General features: G+C 39.2%; 2 protein-coding genes across 2 annotated transcripts in view; both read left to right on the top strand.

Moving 5' to 3' along the window:
- Positions 1-5,258: 5,258 nt before the first annotated feature.
- LOC144666214 (uncharacterized) lies at positions 5,259-16,617 on the top strand. Its single transcript, XM_078527607.1, has 5 exons — positions 5,259-5,352; positions 8,474-8,531; positions 11,077-11,137; positions 11,645-11,696; positions 12,163-16,617. Exon 5 carries the CDS (start codon positions 12,202-12,204, stop codon positions 16,615-16,617), a length of 4,416 nt encoding a protein of 1,471 aa, XP_078383733.1. The 5' UTR covers positions 5,259-5,352; positions 8,474-8,531; positions 11,077-11,137; positions 11,645-11,696; positions 12,163-12,201.
- Positions 16,487-17,594, top strand: part of LOC144666199 (uncharacterized) — a 37,356-nt gene continuing 36,248 nt past the window's right edge. The window contains exon 1 of the mRNA XM_078527579.1: positions 16,487-16,613. The gene's annotated coding sequence lies outside the window, so the exon portion shown is untranslated. The remainder of the gene's footprint in view (positions 16,614-17,594) is intronic.

Here is a 17,594-nt window from a genome sequence, read left to right as displayed (position 1 = left end):
TGTATTCGCAGGCTGAGAGCCTCCAAGTGTACACTCAAATTTTTAGTCGAGGTTGACAGCTGAGCGTTCTTTTCTTATTTTTTCGACAACTTGAGCCAGAAAATGTTTTTAAAACATGTTCTTAGTTTTAAAATTTTTAAAACATAGTGGTCCTTCGGTAAATTCCCTTCCAAACGATATGTGCATGTTCACTTGATGACAGTGTTGGTTCCAAGTTAGATTTGTATAAAGGATGATTATTCACTTAGTGCATACAGTATATTTGCCCTGAAGAGAAAATGGAAAAATAGATTTCGTTCTTACGCAAATTTTAGCCTTGGGTACGCGAAGAGAACCGTCAGCAATCGAGTAAATTAAATATAAGAATATAAGCGAAACTGAAGTGTTAAAGTATAAGTACTGACACAAGCTAAATATTAGCTGCAGCATAAACGATGAAGAAAAATCTGAATACAGTCAACTTTCTCTAAGACGGACACCTTCGGGACCGGCCGCAACTGTCTGTCTTAGAGAGGTGTCCGCTCTGTAGGAAGTCGAGGTAACGTAATGACACCAGTAATTCTTAGATAATAAAGCTAAACCTTTGCACAATGCAACAAACCTTTGCTAAACGGCAACACTGCTTGTTGAAGCAAAAATTGAGAGCTTTTACAAACTGTAATACTGTAAGTAGAAAACGACCTCTTATATTGTCCATACACGGTAAGCAGAGAAGTAATTCGTTAAAACGTCACTGTTTTTGGTTAGTAGCTTGGTATACACGTATCCTTTGGGCGCTGACTAACTTTGCTTTAGGGCGATACGAAGTTTGGAATAAGTATTATCTCCACAAATAAAACCGTGATGATAAAAAAAATCTCAAGTGTCTGTTAATGATTTCAAAGTGCCCGTTGTCTGTCTTAGAGAGGTGTCCGTCTTATAGGGATAGGAGTTTGGTTATAGTAAAATGACTGAAAATTAAATTTCAACTATTGCAAGCTACAGTGAGGAACGAACTTAAGAAAGAAAAACACACACTATTTTATACGAAAATAAGTAAAATCAACCGCGAGTAAACTATCTGGAAGCGCTTTACAGATACGATACCACTGTATTTGGCTTTGAACGCCACGCGTTCTTGTCGAAATGGCTTAGAGCGAAAGGCAGTCACGCTCGTGTGGCCATTAACAGTGAAAATTCTATTGTTGGTTATACGGTTGCGCGACAAATGTTTGTCAAAGAAGAAGGTTACAAGATAGGACCGCTCTTTGCATATTCCGAGCCGATTGCAGAGAAGCTGTTAAAAGCAGTGTTTGAAGAGTTTATTTCTCAAGAGGGATCTCCTTTAGTGATCTCTATAGACACTCCCACAGAGAAGGCCACTCAACTGGGCGAAAGGCTTGGGAAGAGAACCTCGTTTAAACACGTGTACATGGTCACGAAGGACCCTCCTAATGCATGTTTTGATAAATGGTTCGGTTATACTTCCCTTGAACTTGGCTAAGTCAAACATTTTTCTTTTGGTACGTTTTCCATTTTTTTACTGTTCTACATTTTTGATCCTTATTTCTTAGAAGAATCATGTTTTTGCAGCTTTGGGATACCTCTATTAAGGAGACGCCTTCTTAAGGGGATACATTGAGCTTTTGTTCCAGCAAAATGGCGTCATACTGAATCTTTAATTTGTATCTACTATCTGCCACGGTTAAGTTTAATCTGTGTTATTAAGTTTTGCCAAAACGATACTACCGAAGAAATTACTTCTGTGCCGTAGCTTCGCGTACAAACAAATATATCTCAAATATTATCAAATAATAAAAAGCTGTTTTTCAAAAACCCATATCGCAATCTGTTATTTTTTTCACTTTTTGTCAATCCGTACTTTCGTTTACATTTGCTGTGCTACTGAAATGTTCCTCTCTGTCTCAGAGTTGTTTTATTATTTTTATATTTTACTCAATAAATGGCCATTTTTTTATGTCTAAATTTAATAGGCTTTAGCTTAAAATCTGTGCCGACAGTTCCTTTAATTAAGGAGGCTCACAACGGTTTACAGCACTTTTCATATTTTATTACCGAGTAATGATCAGCATGTAAAGATATAAATTTTCGGAAATTTATGGTGGCTCTGAAACCGCTCTGGAGAGTTTTTTTAACTTTGCAAAAAGTTTTGCCTTTAAGCTTTTGAGTTATAAGCGCCTAAAGGGAACATTAAGCGTATTTTTAACAGGTCATATCGTTGCTATGGTTATCAGTGACGTCATGAAAATGACTCCAACTTGTTCAGTAAGCACGGATTGGACATTTGTTTGATATCATTATTGTAGCAGCATCTAATAAAGATTTGCAGTACTACTGATCTCTCAAAGAGCAAGAAAGTGCTAGAACCCGTTGTGAGCCTCCTTAAGCCCCACTTATATTTTAGGGGAATCAAATAGTTATCCCGCGTCATTAAGATTTTGTTCTTCAGATCTTTCAGAGCTTGCTATTTAAATAATAAAATAATAAGAGAAGTTAAAGCGTGTTCCCAGATCTCAGGGTAAATTACTTCATGTTCTAACCGTCGTGTTTACAGAAATGTCAGGTAGCAAGCTTCAAACATTAGTTTTTTTGTGTATCCTAATTGTACAAAATGCAATGTTGGGTTGCTATTGAAGTTGCAAGAAAAGTAGAACTATCCTTTACATGTCCTCTACTCATTTTTACAACGTTGCAAGACAACACATAATTTTTTTTCCCCCCCCCCCCCCCCCCCCCCCGCGAAAGACAAAAAAAAAAAAAAAAAAAAAAAAAAAACCCCCCCCCCACCCCCCCCCCCACGGAAAAAAAATAAAAAAAAAAAATTTTTTTTTTTTTTTTTTTTTTAAAAAAAAAAATTATTTCATACACCCCCCCGGGTCGTTTAAAAAATTTTTTTTCTTTCCCCTTTTTCCCCCTCCCCAAAAAAACCCCCCCCCCTTATAACCCCACCCAAAAACCGTTACGAAGTTGTATAAGCCCAGGGCTTATAACCGGAATTCTACGGTATTGCAACAACGCAATTTTGGTAAAATGAGCCGATCGGAGCCCTTAGTTCGCTCGCAAGTGTTTCCAATATAAGAATTTATTTGCCATAATTTGCAACAATATTGCCAACGTGCGTGTGGCACGCCCTCTAAAACTTGCAAATGTCTTCAACCTGCGTCACTGATTTGCAAGTTGCGAGGTGCCTCATGTGATTCTCGACTACGTTGGATCAGCCTACACATGCCCACGTTTTGGGGTTTTGGGTATCCCACAGTAGCGACTTCCCTCCCCCCCCCCCCCCTCCTTTCTCCGAAAGCTGCAACCCTCTGATAGCAAAAGGTTGCTCAATCCGAAAAAAAAAGGAGTGCGGTAATTTTCGGAGCATTAAATTTACTACCCGATAAGCAGGAATTCTAGGAGTCCCCTCCACCCTCGAGTCCATTTTTTAGAGTCGTTGATCCGAAAAAAAAATAAACAGTATGATAGGAAATTTCTAATTCGTCTGAGAACTATTAAGAACAGTTACTATCACCATAGTTACTATGCTATCACAAAGGTTGCATTTTGGACATTCTCTGAATCTTCTTATAGTAAACCAGAAATCCGTCAGCGATCGCAGGTTATCTGGCTCTCAACTCCTCTTCCCCCCTCCCCCTCCCCCACACCCATCCTCTCTTCCCTCCACGGGATGCATGGAGTACCCGCCATACACCACCATGACATCTAACAGTACAATTATTGATGCTGTTTCAAACTGCACTGTATAGTAGAACCCCTGTTACTCGCACTCTGAAGGGAAACGAAAAACAGTTCGAGTTAGCGGGGTTTCGAGTTATCGGGGTCGATTGAATATTTAATTTGCCAAGTTAATAATTGATAGTTTTCTGATTTTCAGCACTTCAGTACAGTGCAAATTGAACTTATCTCCTCAGAAACTCTAACACGCGTACGATCATATATACTTTTGATAAGAGTGGCGAATGGCTGTTACATGTAAATACGTGATCTGCTCGTTGCTCTAATCAATGGACAACCGTGGCGAGTTGCAAGAACCAGAATTCGAGTTATCGGGGTAAATTTGACCGAAATTTTGATCAAGTGAGTTCGAGTTACCGGGGTTCTACTTTATGTACATCACTCCACAGTTCCCAAGTCCTGACTCCGTGTTTTGCAATTGGGAGATGAATTCAGCTCAGATTATTTCTTAGATGAGTCTATGAGTATTTATAATACGTCTTAAGACTCTGCTAAAACCCGCACGGAACTTCAAGTCGTCACGGATTTCACTAAGTGACGGGGATGCTCGTCGTCTCGCTTAGGGTTGTAAATTTCGGATATTTGGTCTCGCTTAGGGTTTTCCGGGCAAAATGCCAATATTTTTAGGCATAATGGGTCATAATGGTCTCTTTTAGGGTTACAAACGAAGAAATATACAAATATAAATTCTATTCTTAGTTTTCTGGTATCTTTTAGGGCTCAAGAAAAGCTTGAGCCACACCCAGATTGGTCTCTTTTAGGGGTTCTTTTTAAAATCCGACGAGCATCCCCGTCCGTTTCATAAAGGAGTCCCCCCCCCGGGGGGTTATTACTCCTCTTTTATTTTTTGTCGCGGCTTCGCCGCTTGGTGGTGGGCGCTTTAATACGCTTTTATAATACCCAACGATACCGCCAGCTACGCAGGCTAAGATTTGTCTTATATCTTTAAGGATCTATCTGTCACGGATACAGTAAACACCCGCGTGTAAGAACCTACAATTTTCTAAGTTTGGCAAAATAGGTTCTTGTATTTGGGGGTAGTTTAATATTGGTAATTTAGGCTAAGTAGGTTCTTAATAAGGTTCTTAATTTCTAAGGAGGAGCCATAGTTTTTGATTGTACGAGAAGAAAAAAAATGGGTTTGGTCCTTCATTATACAGCATTTATTCATAACTGTATTGCTTCAGGCCTCATGCAAGGTCCAAAGAAGACAATTACAGTCTATGTGAATCTGTCTTTTCTTTATTTGTAAATACAGTTTGGGATGTTCTGTTAAAAATGTTCATAAAAATTTTCTATAACCCACATATAAGAACCTGCTGAAATTTGCTTGGCTAAACAGGTTCTTATATTTTGGGGTATTAAAATGGCAAATTTCTGCCAGCAGGTTCTTAAACCACTAGGTTCTTACACGCGGGTGTTTACTGTATGTGACGGATCCATCACGCACATAGCCGTCACGTGTTTTACCAAATTTGACCGTCACGGATTTTTGACCGTCACGGGTTTTACCAACAGCCACTTCGAGGTGGGCTCACTGTAGCTGTGTCGAAGCATTCACTTCGACATCTTCGATAAAAGTCGAGGGAAATCCAGCTATTTTACAGCAAGGTTAGTTCACAAACAATCAATTTTACTCCTTCTAACAGCAGGATACACAGGTAATTTTCCTGATGAATAAATCGATCTATTCCACAATTGATTTTACAACTGTTTCAATATCGACCGTTGAATCAAACGTGCATGATTCCACAGAAATCAGCTGAAGAATCAAGCGTGTGAATGCAGCATATTTAAAGAATCAAATGTTATGTGTGGAATCATACGTGAAATATTATTTTGTTCATGCGAGGAATCAAACATTTCTTTGAAAAACAAGGTGAAGAATCAGTCAGTACAAAATTAATGCAGACTGCAGATTGCAGACTGCAGACTGGGTACAAAATGCCGGCTAGGTACAAATTCCAGACTGCAGACTTGGTACAAAATGCAGACTGACATTTGACAAGCTTAAGACCAAAATATTCGTTTTCAAAATGAAATGCAGACTGAGGCCAAAACAATGTTCATTTAAAGGGTGAATGATTTCATTGTGTGGTCATCATGATCCGATGCGATAAAACCACAACAAATGTAAACAAACGGTCAGTCACGGAATCACAAATGGAAATCGGTCAGTACAAAATGCAGACGAACCGGTGACGAGACAAAGAAAGCGACCACATGCAATGAAGGTCATGTGTCTGCTGGTTTCTCGGTATCATTTTGTAACGAGTGTTGTTATTTTATGTTGCGCATTAAAAAAGTATATTTCAAGCAATGGAGCAAGATCATTCCCTTCGAGTTTTCGTGGAATATGACATCAAAAAGGGATTGCGTGACAGCTGTTAAGTTATACAGTCAGCTCTCTTGCGGGCACCCCGCTATTACAGACACTCACTATTTCGGACAAATTCAGATCTCCGGAAAAAGAGGTTTGACTGGAAATGACTCCTGCTATTACGGACTCTCACTATAAGAGACATTAAACGACACCCCGAGCGTGTCCGCTATAACGAGAGTTGACTGTAAAATGAAATGTTATCACGTAACGTATCAGACGAGTAAAACAGTTTCAAATGCCAGTCTGCATTTTGTACCCAGTCTGCAGTCTGCATTTTGTATTGACCGGGTAAAAAAATTGAAACACGAAACTCCCCGCGAGGAGAGTTAATAGTTGAGGTCGCACAGGACCCTTGCTCATTAATAAATTCATTAGCCAAATTCCTTGACGGGGTGCTATCTTGTAGGAAGCTTTAACTCGCTTCATTTTGGACATTGATTCCTGTAAAATTTATCGGGGATATGGAATTACATTATGATTGTCCTTTTACTTGTACAAAGAACTTTAAGAAAAACATTCTCATGAATATTTTGTTTGTTGTCGGCTTCAGTCATCGCAGTTCGTGCATACTCTTTCAATAAATACATGCATAATGATTGCTAGGGTCCTGCGCGACCCTAATGGTGTTGTAAAATATTAAAATGTGATCTCTGGTTAAAAATATGATTAAATCAAAGGCTCTTCGAGCAACCTCATGGTAATTCGATGAAGTGCCGACCTTCGCATTTTTTCCAAATTATCCAAATTAGCGTCCAATGGTATAACGCAATCTCACTTTATTACTAACGTTCATTACTAACGTGACACAAGATGTCATGACACGAAACAAAAACGTGCTGCTGTGGATGTCGTGTTAACTAAAACATGTCACGTGGCAAGCGTAATAAAAATTTATAATAATTTAAGCGTAACTGCATATAGCTTATGGCTGCTATCAATAATATCACAATCTCACTTAATTTGCCTTTTAATGTTTTCTTGCGTCAATGGGTTATTGGTAGCTTTTTTTTTCAAATAAGCGTCCAATAATGTTAAACAATCTCACTTTGTTTGCGTTTGAATGTTTTATTTTTCATGGAAGCTGCGACATTGATGGTGCGTGCTTTCAGGTTTCGTAGCACGAATTCTATTTTTTCACCACAAAAAATATTCAACTTTTTAGCATTAAGTTAATTTGTTTTGTGAATATGTTACCTTTCTGTCAGCACGTATAGCGTTATTTTGAGCAGCGAATAAAATTTGAGAGAAAGATGTGCGTTTCTGCTCGACTCAAAAAGATGAAAAACGGGTGACGTTGACACGAGATGACGTGACGCGAACAAAAACATGCCATGAATGTCGTATTTACTTAAACACGTCAGATGGCGAGCGTAACTGCGTGTAGCTTATAGCTGCCATCAGTAATGTCACAATCTCACTTCATTTGCCTTTGCATGTTTTCTTACCTGAATGGGTCATTGATAGCGTATGCTCTGAGGCTTGGTACGGCGAATTCTATTATCTTTTATCACCGGATCAGGGGATATGTGTAACTGATCCTCTTTCGATTTGTTTTGTAAAAATTCAACCTTGTTCCCTGGAAGAGGGAGACCCTGGGAACAAGGTTGGAGAATAATTTGGTTTTGATTGACATGTGCTGAATGGCGTTTTAAAGAACCTTTCTGTCAGCACGTTTACTGTTAAATGCATAAGTTAATTGCGGTTTAATATCAGAATGGAGTGATCTAGTGAGTGAGTGATCCGTGAGGGAAACACGTGACTTCGAAAATGATCACTACACCTTCGTTACCATTCGGTAAAAACGAGCTTTCGACTACCAGTCTGTAGTCTTTGACAAGTAATGAATTACTTGTCAAATTAAGACTACAGACTGGTAGTCGAAAGCTCGTTTTTTAATCATATTTTTAACCAGAGATCACATTTTAATATTTTACAATGTCTTACCCTGGTTCTCGTCTCAGATTTTGAGACTCGTCTCAAGGCTTTTCAGATCTAATTGTGTTAGTAACTTTAAAAGTTAATAACAACTGAAACTTGAGGCGCATCGCATTGACATTGCGATAGATCGATTACTGTTAAAACTTGCCACATAAACCGCCTTCGCTCTGATTCAAATCGTCCCCAAAAGTGGTAAAAAAAAAACATAGGAACGCAGGTAAATAAGAACATTTTTATTTTAAAATTATGAATAACTAATACAGCGTTTGTGTCCTCTGTGCAGGAACTTAAAAAAAATTGTGTTGTAGCCGGCACTAATTGATAAATAAATCAACTATTATAAAAACATTTAATTAATTATTTAATTTAATGGCATCTGCTAATCCTGAGTGTTGTAATCATTCTGTACAGGTCCCAAGCTGTTGAAACTGAGGATAAGGATGTGAGTTATAGGTTCTTTTAATAACAGGTACATTTATATTTGTATCATTTTTCAGTGTTCTGGGGTATCTTGGGAATCTTCTGTGGTTTTCCGGGTTTCACCGACATTCCATTATTCTATGAACTCATGTACCCAAGCAGGGAGTCAACTTACTGTGGTTTATATAAGGCTCTTGAGTCACCGCACATTGCTGTTGGAGTTGGGGATGGATGAAAACATTAACAGTCTACTTTAGTTACCACAATAATGAAATTTAATTTCTTTGGTATTTGTGATGAACAATATTGCAGAGAATAATTTTATCCATTCCTCCCCAGTGGAAGGCTTTTTGGTTTCAACCTTCCCACCCCTCCAGAAAATTCCAGTTTAGCTTCATTCTTTTGATATCCCCCACCCCTCCAGTGATTTTCTGTAGGATTTGGATATGGATACCGGTATTTATTGAGCAATTTAAAATATTAGGCAAATTGAAGTAAAAAATAATAAATCGCTGCTTGTTTTACAGTAAACAGCTCAAGCATTCCTATCAACGGTGATTAATAATGATGTCATTAATAGATTATTTCATTTCTTCTTTCTTTTCTCTGATTTGTGTTCATCACTCATTTCAAAACTTGAATGTTGATTGGATTGTTATCTGGCCTCATGCGACATGCACATGGGACGTTGGCCAGAATTAGCATAATTTTGGCAATCGTCAAATGTCACGCGTGACGTGTTTTCTCATCATTTTGTTCTTTGCTTGCCTTTATTCAACCCTATATGATAAAACCTTGGAGAGAGGCAAGTCATTTTGGTGCACTTGCTTGTTGACTCATTGTATGCAAATAAGGGACCCTTTTTAAGTTCTGAAGCAGGAATTATGAAATCAACATTCTAGTTTTGAATCAATCCGCTGATTGGGCAATTCCAGAAAATATCCATACACCACGACGGACGGCTTCAATATTTTAACCCCCCCTTGCCTTCGGAAATTCCAAAATGCGTTACCCCCCCATGCCCTCGGAATTCCATAATCCTTAACCCCCCCTCCCGTTCGGATTTTTTTCTTTTTTCTTTAAGTCCTTTACAATTCCCGGCAGGGTTCGCAAATATGCCCAATTTGGCGTATTTTACATCAAATTATTTCAAATGACTCGATCTGTAACAGAGGCTGGGATGAAAATGTAAAAAAAAAAAAATAAGAGTTTTCTCCTTACTCTTGTTCAACAGATACAACCTACATTAACTTTACATTGCCCCAAACTGGTACAGAACATTAAAATAACAATATCGTGTTATGTACGTGTGTACTTTCGGAAGATAATACGATCGAGTGCACTGACATATCCGCCATCTCGAATTTGAGCGTTCGGGGTCAGCAGTCGCTCCCAATCCCACGTGCTTCAAAATGGCGTCTCGAAGCGTGGCAAAATAGTTTCGCGCTCCACTGAATGTGCTGAATATGTTGTGGATCCGCTTTGACAAGAAAAAAGAGTGAATGAAGACATTCATCAACGTTAAAGCCTCTGGAGCTTGATGTACAACCCACATTTTATTGGTTTTCTTTTGTAAATGAACGCAAACACACGCCTGATCGATCGATACTTGTCTTGTATCTTCTTGTATCCTGCTTCTGCGACGTGGTCGTCAGTTCGTGCTTTATTTACAAATGAGTAATCGACAAAATTAGCATTTGAAGGAACACACTTTTGTCTGTCTCCTCTGGAAATCCAAGATCTGGAACTCCCCCATGCCTTTGGAATTCCAATCGTAAGTATCCCCCCATGCCCTCGGAATTCCAGTTCAAAGAACCCCCCCCCCCCCCTTGCCCTCGGAATTCCAAAAAGCCGTCCGTCGTGGTGTATGGATATTTTCTGGAACTGCCCATTAAACATTCATTTAATATTCGAATATTCAAGAATAGAATATTGAAGCAAAGAATGAAATCAAAATTCCATCATTTACCGGTAATGAATTCATTAATTCACCCTTGTTTTGACTGTTAACTGAAGGCTTTTCAAAATAAAGAAGAATATAATGGCACTTTCCTTTTTGAAATATCTTTTTTTTCGCTTTAGAGATATTAGTGTTTGTATAAGGCAAATGAGGTGTGCAAGTGATCATAAATTATTGGTCAGCAAAAAGATAAAGAGTAAGAGTGCATGTATCTCTAGAAATATTAGAGCGGTGTTCTTCAATCTTGGCACCTGAAATTTACATCACAGAAGATACAGGATGGCTCATATTATGTTGTAACCATGGCAACATTCTTGGCTTCAGGCTCTTTCTGCCATAAACTTAATATCTCCAAAATTAGTATAATTTCCAGAGGTGAATTCAAGAATGGGTCACTCTGATTGGTCAAGAAGCTCGGTTTATGACACTAAATTCACCGCACTAGGCAGTGAATATAGCATCTCAAGGCTTGGCTACTAAGCCATGCCACCTTTGCCATCCAGGCTAGTGAACATGGCGGCATTTGCTGAATGGAAATCTCCCTCATTTGAAAAAAAAACACTCCAAGTCCTGTATATTTAAAACATTGGGGATCAGACTGTAACCTTATATGAAGTACCTTTTGTATTTTTAGAATCGTAAATGAGCCAAGCTGCTTTCACAGATGTTAAAAATACAAGTTAGCAAGATCTCAGGTAAGTTATGGGCACTGAAGACTTACGAACACTCATACCAGCATTATTACCATGGCAGTGATTTTCCATGTTTTTAGAACAAATAACCTATAAAATCAAGACTTCATTCTAGATGCATGTTGTCTAAATATAGATCTAAGCAAGTCAGCACATCCACCGTACAGAAATTACAAATAACACAAACAGCTGTACTAGAAAATTTGAAGTGCAAATGGAATAAATACAGTAAGAAAAAGCCAAGCTAAGCAAGTTGAGCACATCTTTAGAATTAATTTTGCTATAATTGCTGACCACTTTGGCAGTGGGCATTGTAATAATCTTTGAAAATACGCTGCATCTAAAACTTAATATTCTCCCTTTCATAACTCAATCGTGGTAATTCAGACCTTATGAAAAGGCATAGTTTTGCGGTAGGGGAGTGAAATTTTCCTCATAGTTGTACGGTACATTCATTGTACCGTAATTAACTCATATGAAATTTAGTAAACATCTTTTTAATCTCACCAGATGCAAAATGGAACAGTAAAGAGTTGATAATTTGGCTTTCTGGGAAACAGTGGTAAGGTTTCAACTTTGTATGTAGAATAAATTAAAATGATTGTTAACAAACATTTAGTTCTGTATGTCATCAAGTCCTCAATACAAAACTAACTTCTCTGTGGTCAGTAGCATGCAGAATTATGACAAGAAAAGTGATGCCTGAGCACAAGTGCAGACACTCCATGCGAGAGACCAGAGGATAAATTACTCTTTGAATAAACAGACTATCATGATTTCTAATGGAAATGAAAACTTACTTGCTGTGTTCCCAAACTTGCAGGACTACCTTAATGTGCAGCCATTTCTTAATTAGTAAGGATATTAAACTCTAGGTCTGTCTTGCTGAGATAGGAATTATCGTCACTTCACCTTATTTCAGTGCTTTAAGGTGGATCGTCTATCAGAAGTATAGCTATCTTAATTTCTTTATATTCAACAATAAATTGTAAAAAGAAAACAAAATATAATTTTGTTCCTTCACAAAGGTACAGTTAGAGGACTGAACCTTTCTACATTGGATTAAGATGGCAGCTGCTGCACCTTCACTCCTGGCCAGCTCTGTAGAGAAAACAAATGGAGCCAAGCTCAGCAGACTTCTTATTGATGGTGGAACAACGGTTCTAAAAAATGTTTTTGATAGTTATCATCCTCCTGCAAACCTGGCTGCTAATCTCAATGCAAACTATGCAACTCTTGACAATCTCTTAAAGAAAAGAGTCTTGCGTAGGGCTCAGTGGGACCAACTGTTCCCACCAGATGGAGCTGCACCAGACTCTAACACATTTGACATAACTCTTCTTTTCCTCCTTCTTGCCAACATTTGTGGACTATCCCCTCCCCTCTTCGGCTGGCACAATCAACCACCCCCAAGTGATACCTCTCGTGAGGCAAACCTTGCTCGCATTAAGTTTTTCCGCAATGATTTGTATGGCCATGTAACTACTACTGGTGTTGATACACCAATTTTCACTTCTCTGTGGCAGGAAATTAGTGCTGTTCTTGTTGCTCTTGGTTTGAATCAGGCAGAAATTGATAGATTGAAGGCAGAGCATTGTGGGGAGAAATATTATCTTGACGTGTTACTTGACTGGGCTGATAGTGAAGAGGATATCAAATCACAGCTGAAGGAACTGCTTCAGTGTCAGACCGAAACACAACAAGATGTTGGGAAAGTACTTCAGACCCAGCTGGCAGATCGCAAAACCCTTGAGGATAGCAAGTCAAAACTAGATGAAGTACATCAGACCCAGACCAACATACAAGAATCTGTTGAGCAAGCACATCAGACCCAGCAAGAAGCACGAAAAACCCTTCAGGCTAACCAGGCAAAGCTGGAAGAAGTACATCAGTCCCAGACCAAAACACAAAAAATTGTCGAGGGTGTGGTGAAGACCCAAGAAGAGCATTTCGAAACTCTGCAGGCGGTAAAGCTGACAGTTGATAGCTTGAAAGGGAAAAGTGATGACGACAGGGAAGAAGAAGTCCTACGGAACCTTGCTAAGACAGAGTTCAAAGGAGATATTGATTACCACGTGGGACGATTTCAAGAAGGCACACGTGAGTGGGTTTTTAACAAAGTTCAAAACTGGTTAGATGACAGAACCTCTCAAAACCGTGTGATGGTGATTAGTGCAAATGCTGGAATGGGGAAGTCAGTTATTGCTGCCGTAATTTGCAAAAGAATGCAAGAAGCTGGTAGACTGTCAGGAAGCCACTTTTGTCAGCATAATAACGCACGTTACCGAAATCCTCAACTGATGCTTCAGTCCTTGGCCTGTCACTTGTGCCATGCCCTGCCAGAGTACAAACAAGCTCTTGTGGAACAGCTGTCAAGAAATCTTGGTAAAGATCTCAACAACATGGGTGTGGAGGAGCTGTTTGCACTGCTGTTTAGAGAACCTCTAAGCACGGTAGCTGACCCTGGAAGAAACATGCTCATGGTGATAGATGGCGTCGATGAGAGTGAGTACCAAGAACGGAATAAACTGCTAGATGTAATTGCTAACCACTTTTGCAAGCTTCCACATTGGATTCGATTTCTATGTACGACCCGACCAGAAAGAAACATTGCAGAGGCATTAAAACAATTGAAACCATTTCAGCTGGAACCAAATGAAGAAGAAAACGAGCAAGACATCAAGCTATTCCTTGAAAAGAGTACGCAATATCTAATTAGAGAAGGAAAAAAAGACACCATTGTAGAAAAGCTTGTAGAAAAGTCTGAAGGACTCATGTTGTATGCTTGCTTCCTTGTTTCATTTATCAAAGAGAATCTGTCAGTTCTGGACCAAGGGGATCGTGATGGCAGCTTACCATTAGCCATTTCTTCAGTCTACTATTCCTATTTTAAACGACTAGAGAATGAACTTGTGAAGGAGCTTGCCGTCGAGGAAGAAAATTTTCTTAATTTGCTTTGTGCTGTTACTGCCTCACGGGAGCCCTTGCCAGTTGGCTTTGTTTCTAAAGTTTTGGTACCTAGTGCTAAGTCGCCAGTTGCAAGGCGTAAAGTACTAAAAGCTATTGGCAGTGTCTCCTCTCTTCTTCCCATTCGTGATGGCTCTCTACACGTCTTTCACAAGTCTGTTAATGATTGGTTGACAGACACAACGTGTTATGGAGAGCATGACTTCACCGTTGACGAGAAAGAAGGCCACCGCATACTTGCACGCCTTTGTAAGGATGAACTTGATGATCTGAAACAGAAAGGTGTACTTGACATACAGTTTAGCTCCACTAAGAAGTATGCGCTACATCATGGTGCACGACACATGTTACTGTTAGACGAGAATATGAGATCACAGAGCCTGGAAGAATGTGTACAAACATACGTGATTGATTTAGAGCTTTTGTATGCTAAACTCTGTATTAACGATTCATTAGCAGCTAAAGACATTTTATGGCTTCAAAGCCGTGAAATTTCTCAAGTACTGTCTGAAGGTAGCAAAGCTTTGTTGAACACCTTAACTTCCCTGTTGAGAAAGTACTTCAACGTAATTACAAATCATCCTCATGTATTTTTCGAAACCTTGCTGAATAATGGAGGAACAGTACTATCGTCTGTAGCATCGAACCTGTTGCAGAACAAATATCCTGAAATACCATATATGGAATTGGTACACAAGCAGACGGAGCAGGGAGCTGTTCTAGCCCGTTTTCAATGTTCGTCTCAAATGGCCTGTTTGGATGTTTCACTGCAGTTAGACTACATGGTGTGTGAATGTAAAGACGGAACGATTCAGCTGTGGTCACTCCTTACTGGCAAGCTAGTATGGGAACGTCCGGTGATTGTAAAGAAACGTTGCTTCACACAGTATGGCGCACTTAGAAAATTACAATCCTCATCACGTGTCTGGTCATTTTACCGCTCAGTTGTTTTTCATCCTACTGCAGACGTTGTCTTACCTGGAGTCCTTAGCCATGCCTATACCTTTGATGGAGATCTAAAACCACTTTTTCCAGAAAGCAACTGTAGATTCACAGTTTGCTCAATTTCAGGAGACAAGACCAAGATGCTCACTGATTGCCCTGGCGATGCTACATGCATTATTATGTGGAGTCTGAAGGATGGCTCAGAGATTACTCGTACGAGAAGAAATGAAGCTGTTTTGTCATTTGCGTGGTCACGAGATGGAAAACTGCTGGCAATTTCTCATTCCACGGGTTCCATTTCTATCGTTGATGCGATGGATGGTTTTAAAACGCTAGCAGAATCGGCCATCCCAGAACCATGTGGAATGATAAAGTTCTCACCTGACTGTCGGTCTCTTTTTTGTGTGAATAAACAAGCTCATTTGGGAGAGCAAAACATTTTTCATTTGAATATTAATATGGCGGAACTTCCCAGCTGTACGTTGTATGATTGTAAATTCTACGTGCCCTGGGAATTTGAATCACACAGTGAGCCTGGATTTTTGTTAGGAGATCCTATTTCGTCTGGTGATTCGGCATTTGATTTCGTGTTAAATAAGCATACTATATTGAGGGGTAATTCTTATGGTAGGTTCATAGACATGTTGAATGTTAGTGAACTGCGTGAAATTGACAGAGAGGCTACACTTACCAGAATCAGTGACATTGTATTTTCTTTGTGTGGCGAGACTGTTTATGTTGTCGGCGATGTGGCCGGACCAGCAGTAAGCGCTTGGGATGTTTCAAGTATGAAGCTCATAGCACAGAAAACTAGTGAAACAGACAACCGCAATCTTGTTGTAGCTGTGAAGGAAGGTGTTTTATTGACAACAAGCAGTGGTAATCTTGAGCTGTGGAGTTTTGAATTGTCGCAGTGCATCCGAAATTGGACCAATATCAACGAAATCTCAAAGATGATCCCCATATCAGAAGAACGAGTGGCGTGTGAGAAAGAGAACAAAGTGATCATCTTGGATACTACTAGCGGAGAGATTGTGTCGACCTTCCGAATAAGTCATAATGAATGTTTTGTTACATGTAACAATAAATGTAAGCTGTTAACCTACAGCTCCGAGTCACTTCAGATGTCGGATGGTAAAACAACGCTCTGGAGAAAAAAGAGTCCTTTTAAGTTTCCAGGGGGGATGACCTCTATTTCCGAACACTTTGTCGTAATTTACTCTGTGGAGGCTTGGATTTTCCCCAGAGAAGTGCACGTCCTTGATGCAATTTCAGGGGAAACACTACACATTTTATGCAAAAGCTATTTGTATTTTGCCTGTAAATTTATCAGTGAAGAGGAATGTGTTATCAGCTACAGGATCATCTCAGGAGATTATTGTCTTGGACTTTTTAACGTCAAGTCTGGTGACTTGTTGAGTGTAGTCAACCTTTCTGTTAAAGCGAATTGTTTAGCAGCCTGTCCTCGTAGATGTCTCCTCGCCATTGGCCAAAGTGACTCTAAACACGGATTCAAACTTATCAAGGTGCGGTTGCCACAAGATAAAGACAGCAGGAAGAGCAAAAGGTGAGTTGTTAACAATCAAATAAGACATTTCATTAGTCAAGTACAACGTTTTTGAACACACTCTTTACTGAATCTGATACATTGAATTAGCTAGAGTCAGAGACACTGCAGCTAGCTCTTTTATGCTACAACTACTAAATATAAAGGCCTCAGTAGTATCATGTAGAGTTTTTTGCGACGAAGTACTTGTGTTATTGAAAATGTTAAATATTTGAATCATAAATATGATGACTCTCCCCCTTTAACTTGCTTGAAATTGAGCGAACCACCTTTTCACTAATCCCTCATTTTCTTTGGATTTGAGAACGTTTGTCTCCCCTGTTATTTAAATTAGTGTTAAATTAATTGTTAAGCAATAATCATAGGATGGAGTGTAGGGTAATTCAGAAGTAACATGCGGCGTACATAGAAACTAAAAAGAGCCCATTTTAAGATATTTTATTAACTTTGTTGAAATCCCTAAATTCACTATTCTATAGTAATTTTAACCGTAGAATCCAAATTTGAATTCAAAATTTTCGATTTCCGGTCATAAAGGTGTGAAAATTGACACCTTAAAATGTCACTCAAAATAATAATTACTTTATTTTCTCCATCTCTTTTCTTTGAATAGCTTTCTTCTTTTTACCATCAAATGCCTGTATAAAAACAATTCAGAGCGCCCAACCGGTATCTGGGAGGCCATGGGTTCGATTCCCGTCGGGGACTCAGAATTTTTCTTTGTCCCATGCTCGTGTCATGTTGAATACTTCATCTTCATTATTTATTACCGAGCTTAAAATTTACCACCTTTATTATTTACTACAAACTTGATGAATTCGACATTGCTGATCTTAGCAGTATGCAGGACGCGTGTCACTTATCAACCTAGTAAAATGGCCCAGCTCACAACGAGTCTCGGCGTAGCTCAGTTGGTTAGAGCGCCCAACCGGTATCTGGGAGGCCATGGGTTCGATTCCCGTCGGGGACTCAGAATTGTTC

This window comes from Oculina patagonica, chromosome 9 (genome assembly GCF_052425735.1).
Source record: "Oculina patagonica isolate OP01 chromosome 9, crgOcupat, whole genome shotgun sequence".
Classification (NCBI taxonomy): Eukaryota; Metazoa; Cnidaria; class Anthozoa; order Scleractinia; family Oculinidae; genus Oculina; species Oculina patagonica.
Note: the sequence above shows the minus strand (reverse complement) of the source record. Positions and strands in the feature narration are given on the sequence as shown.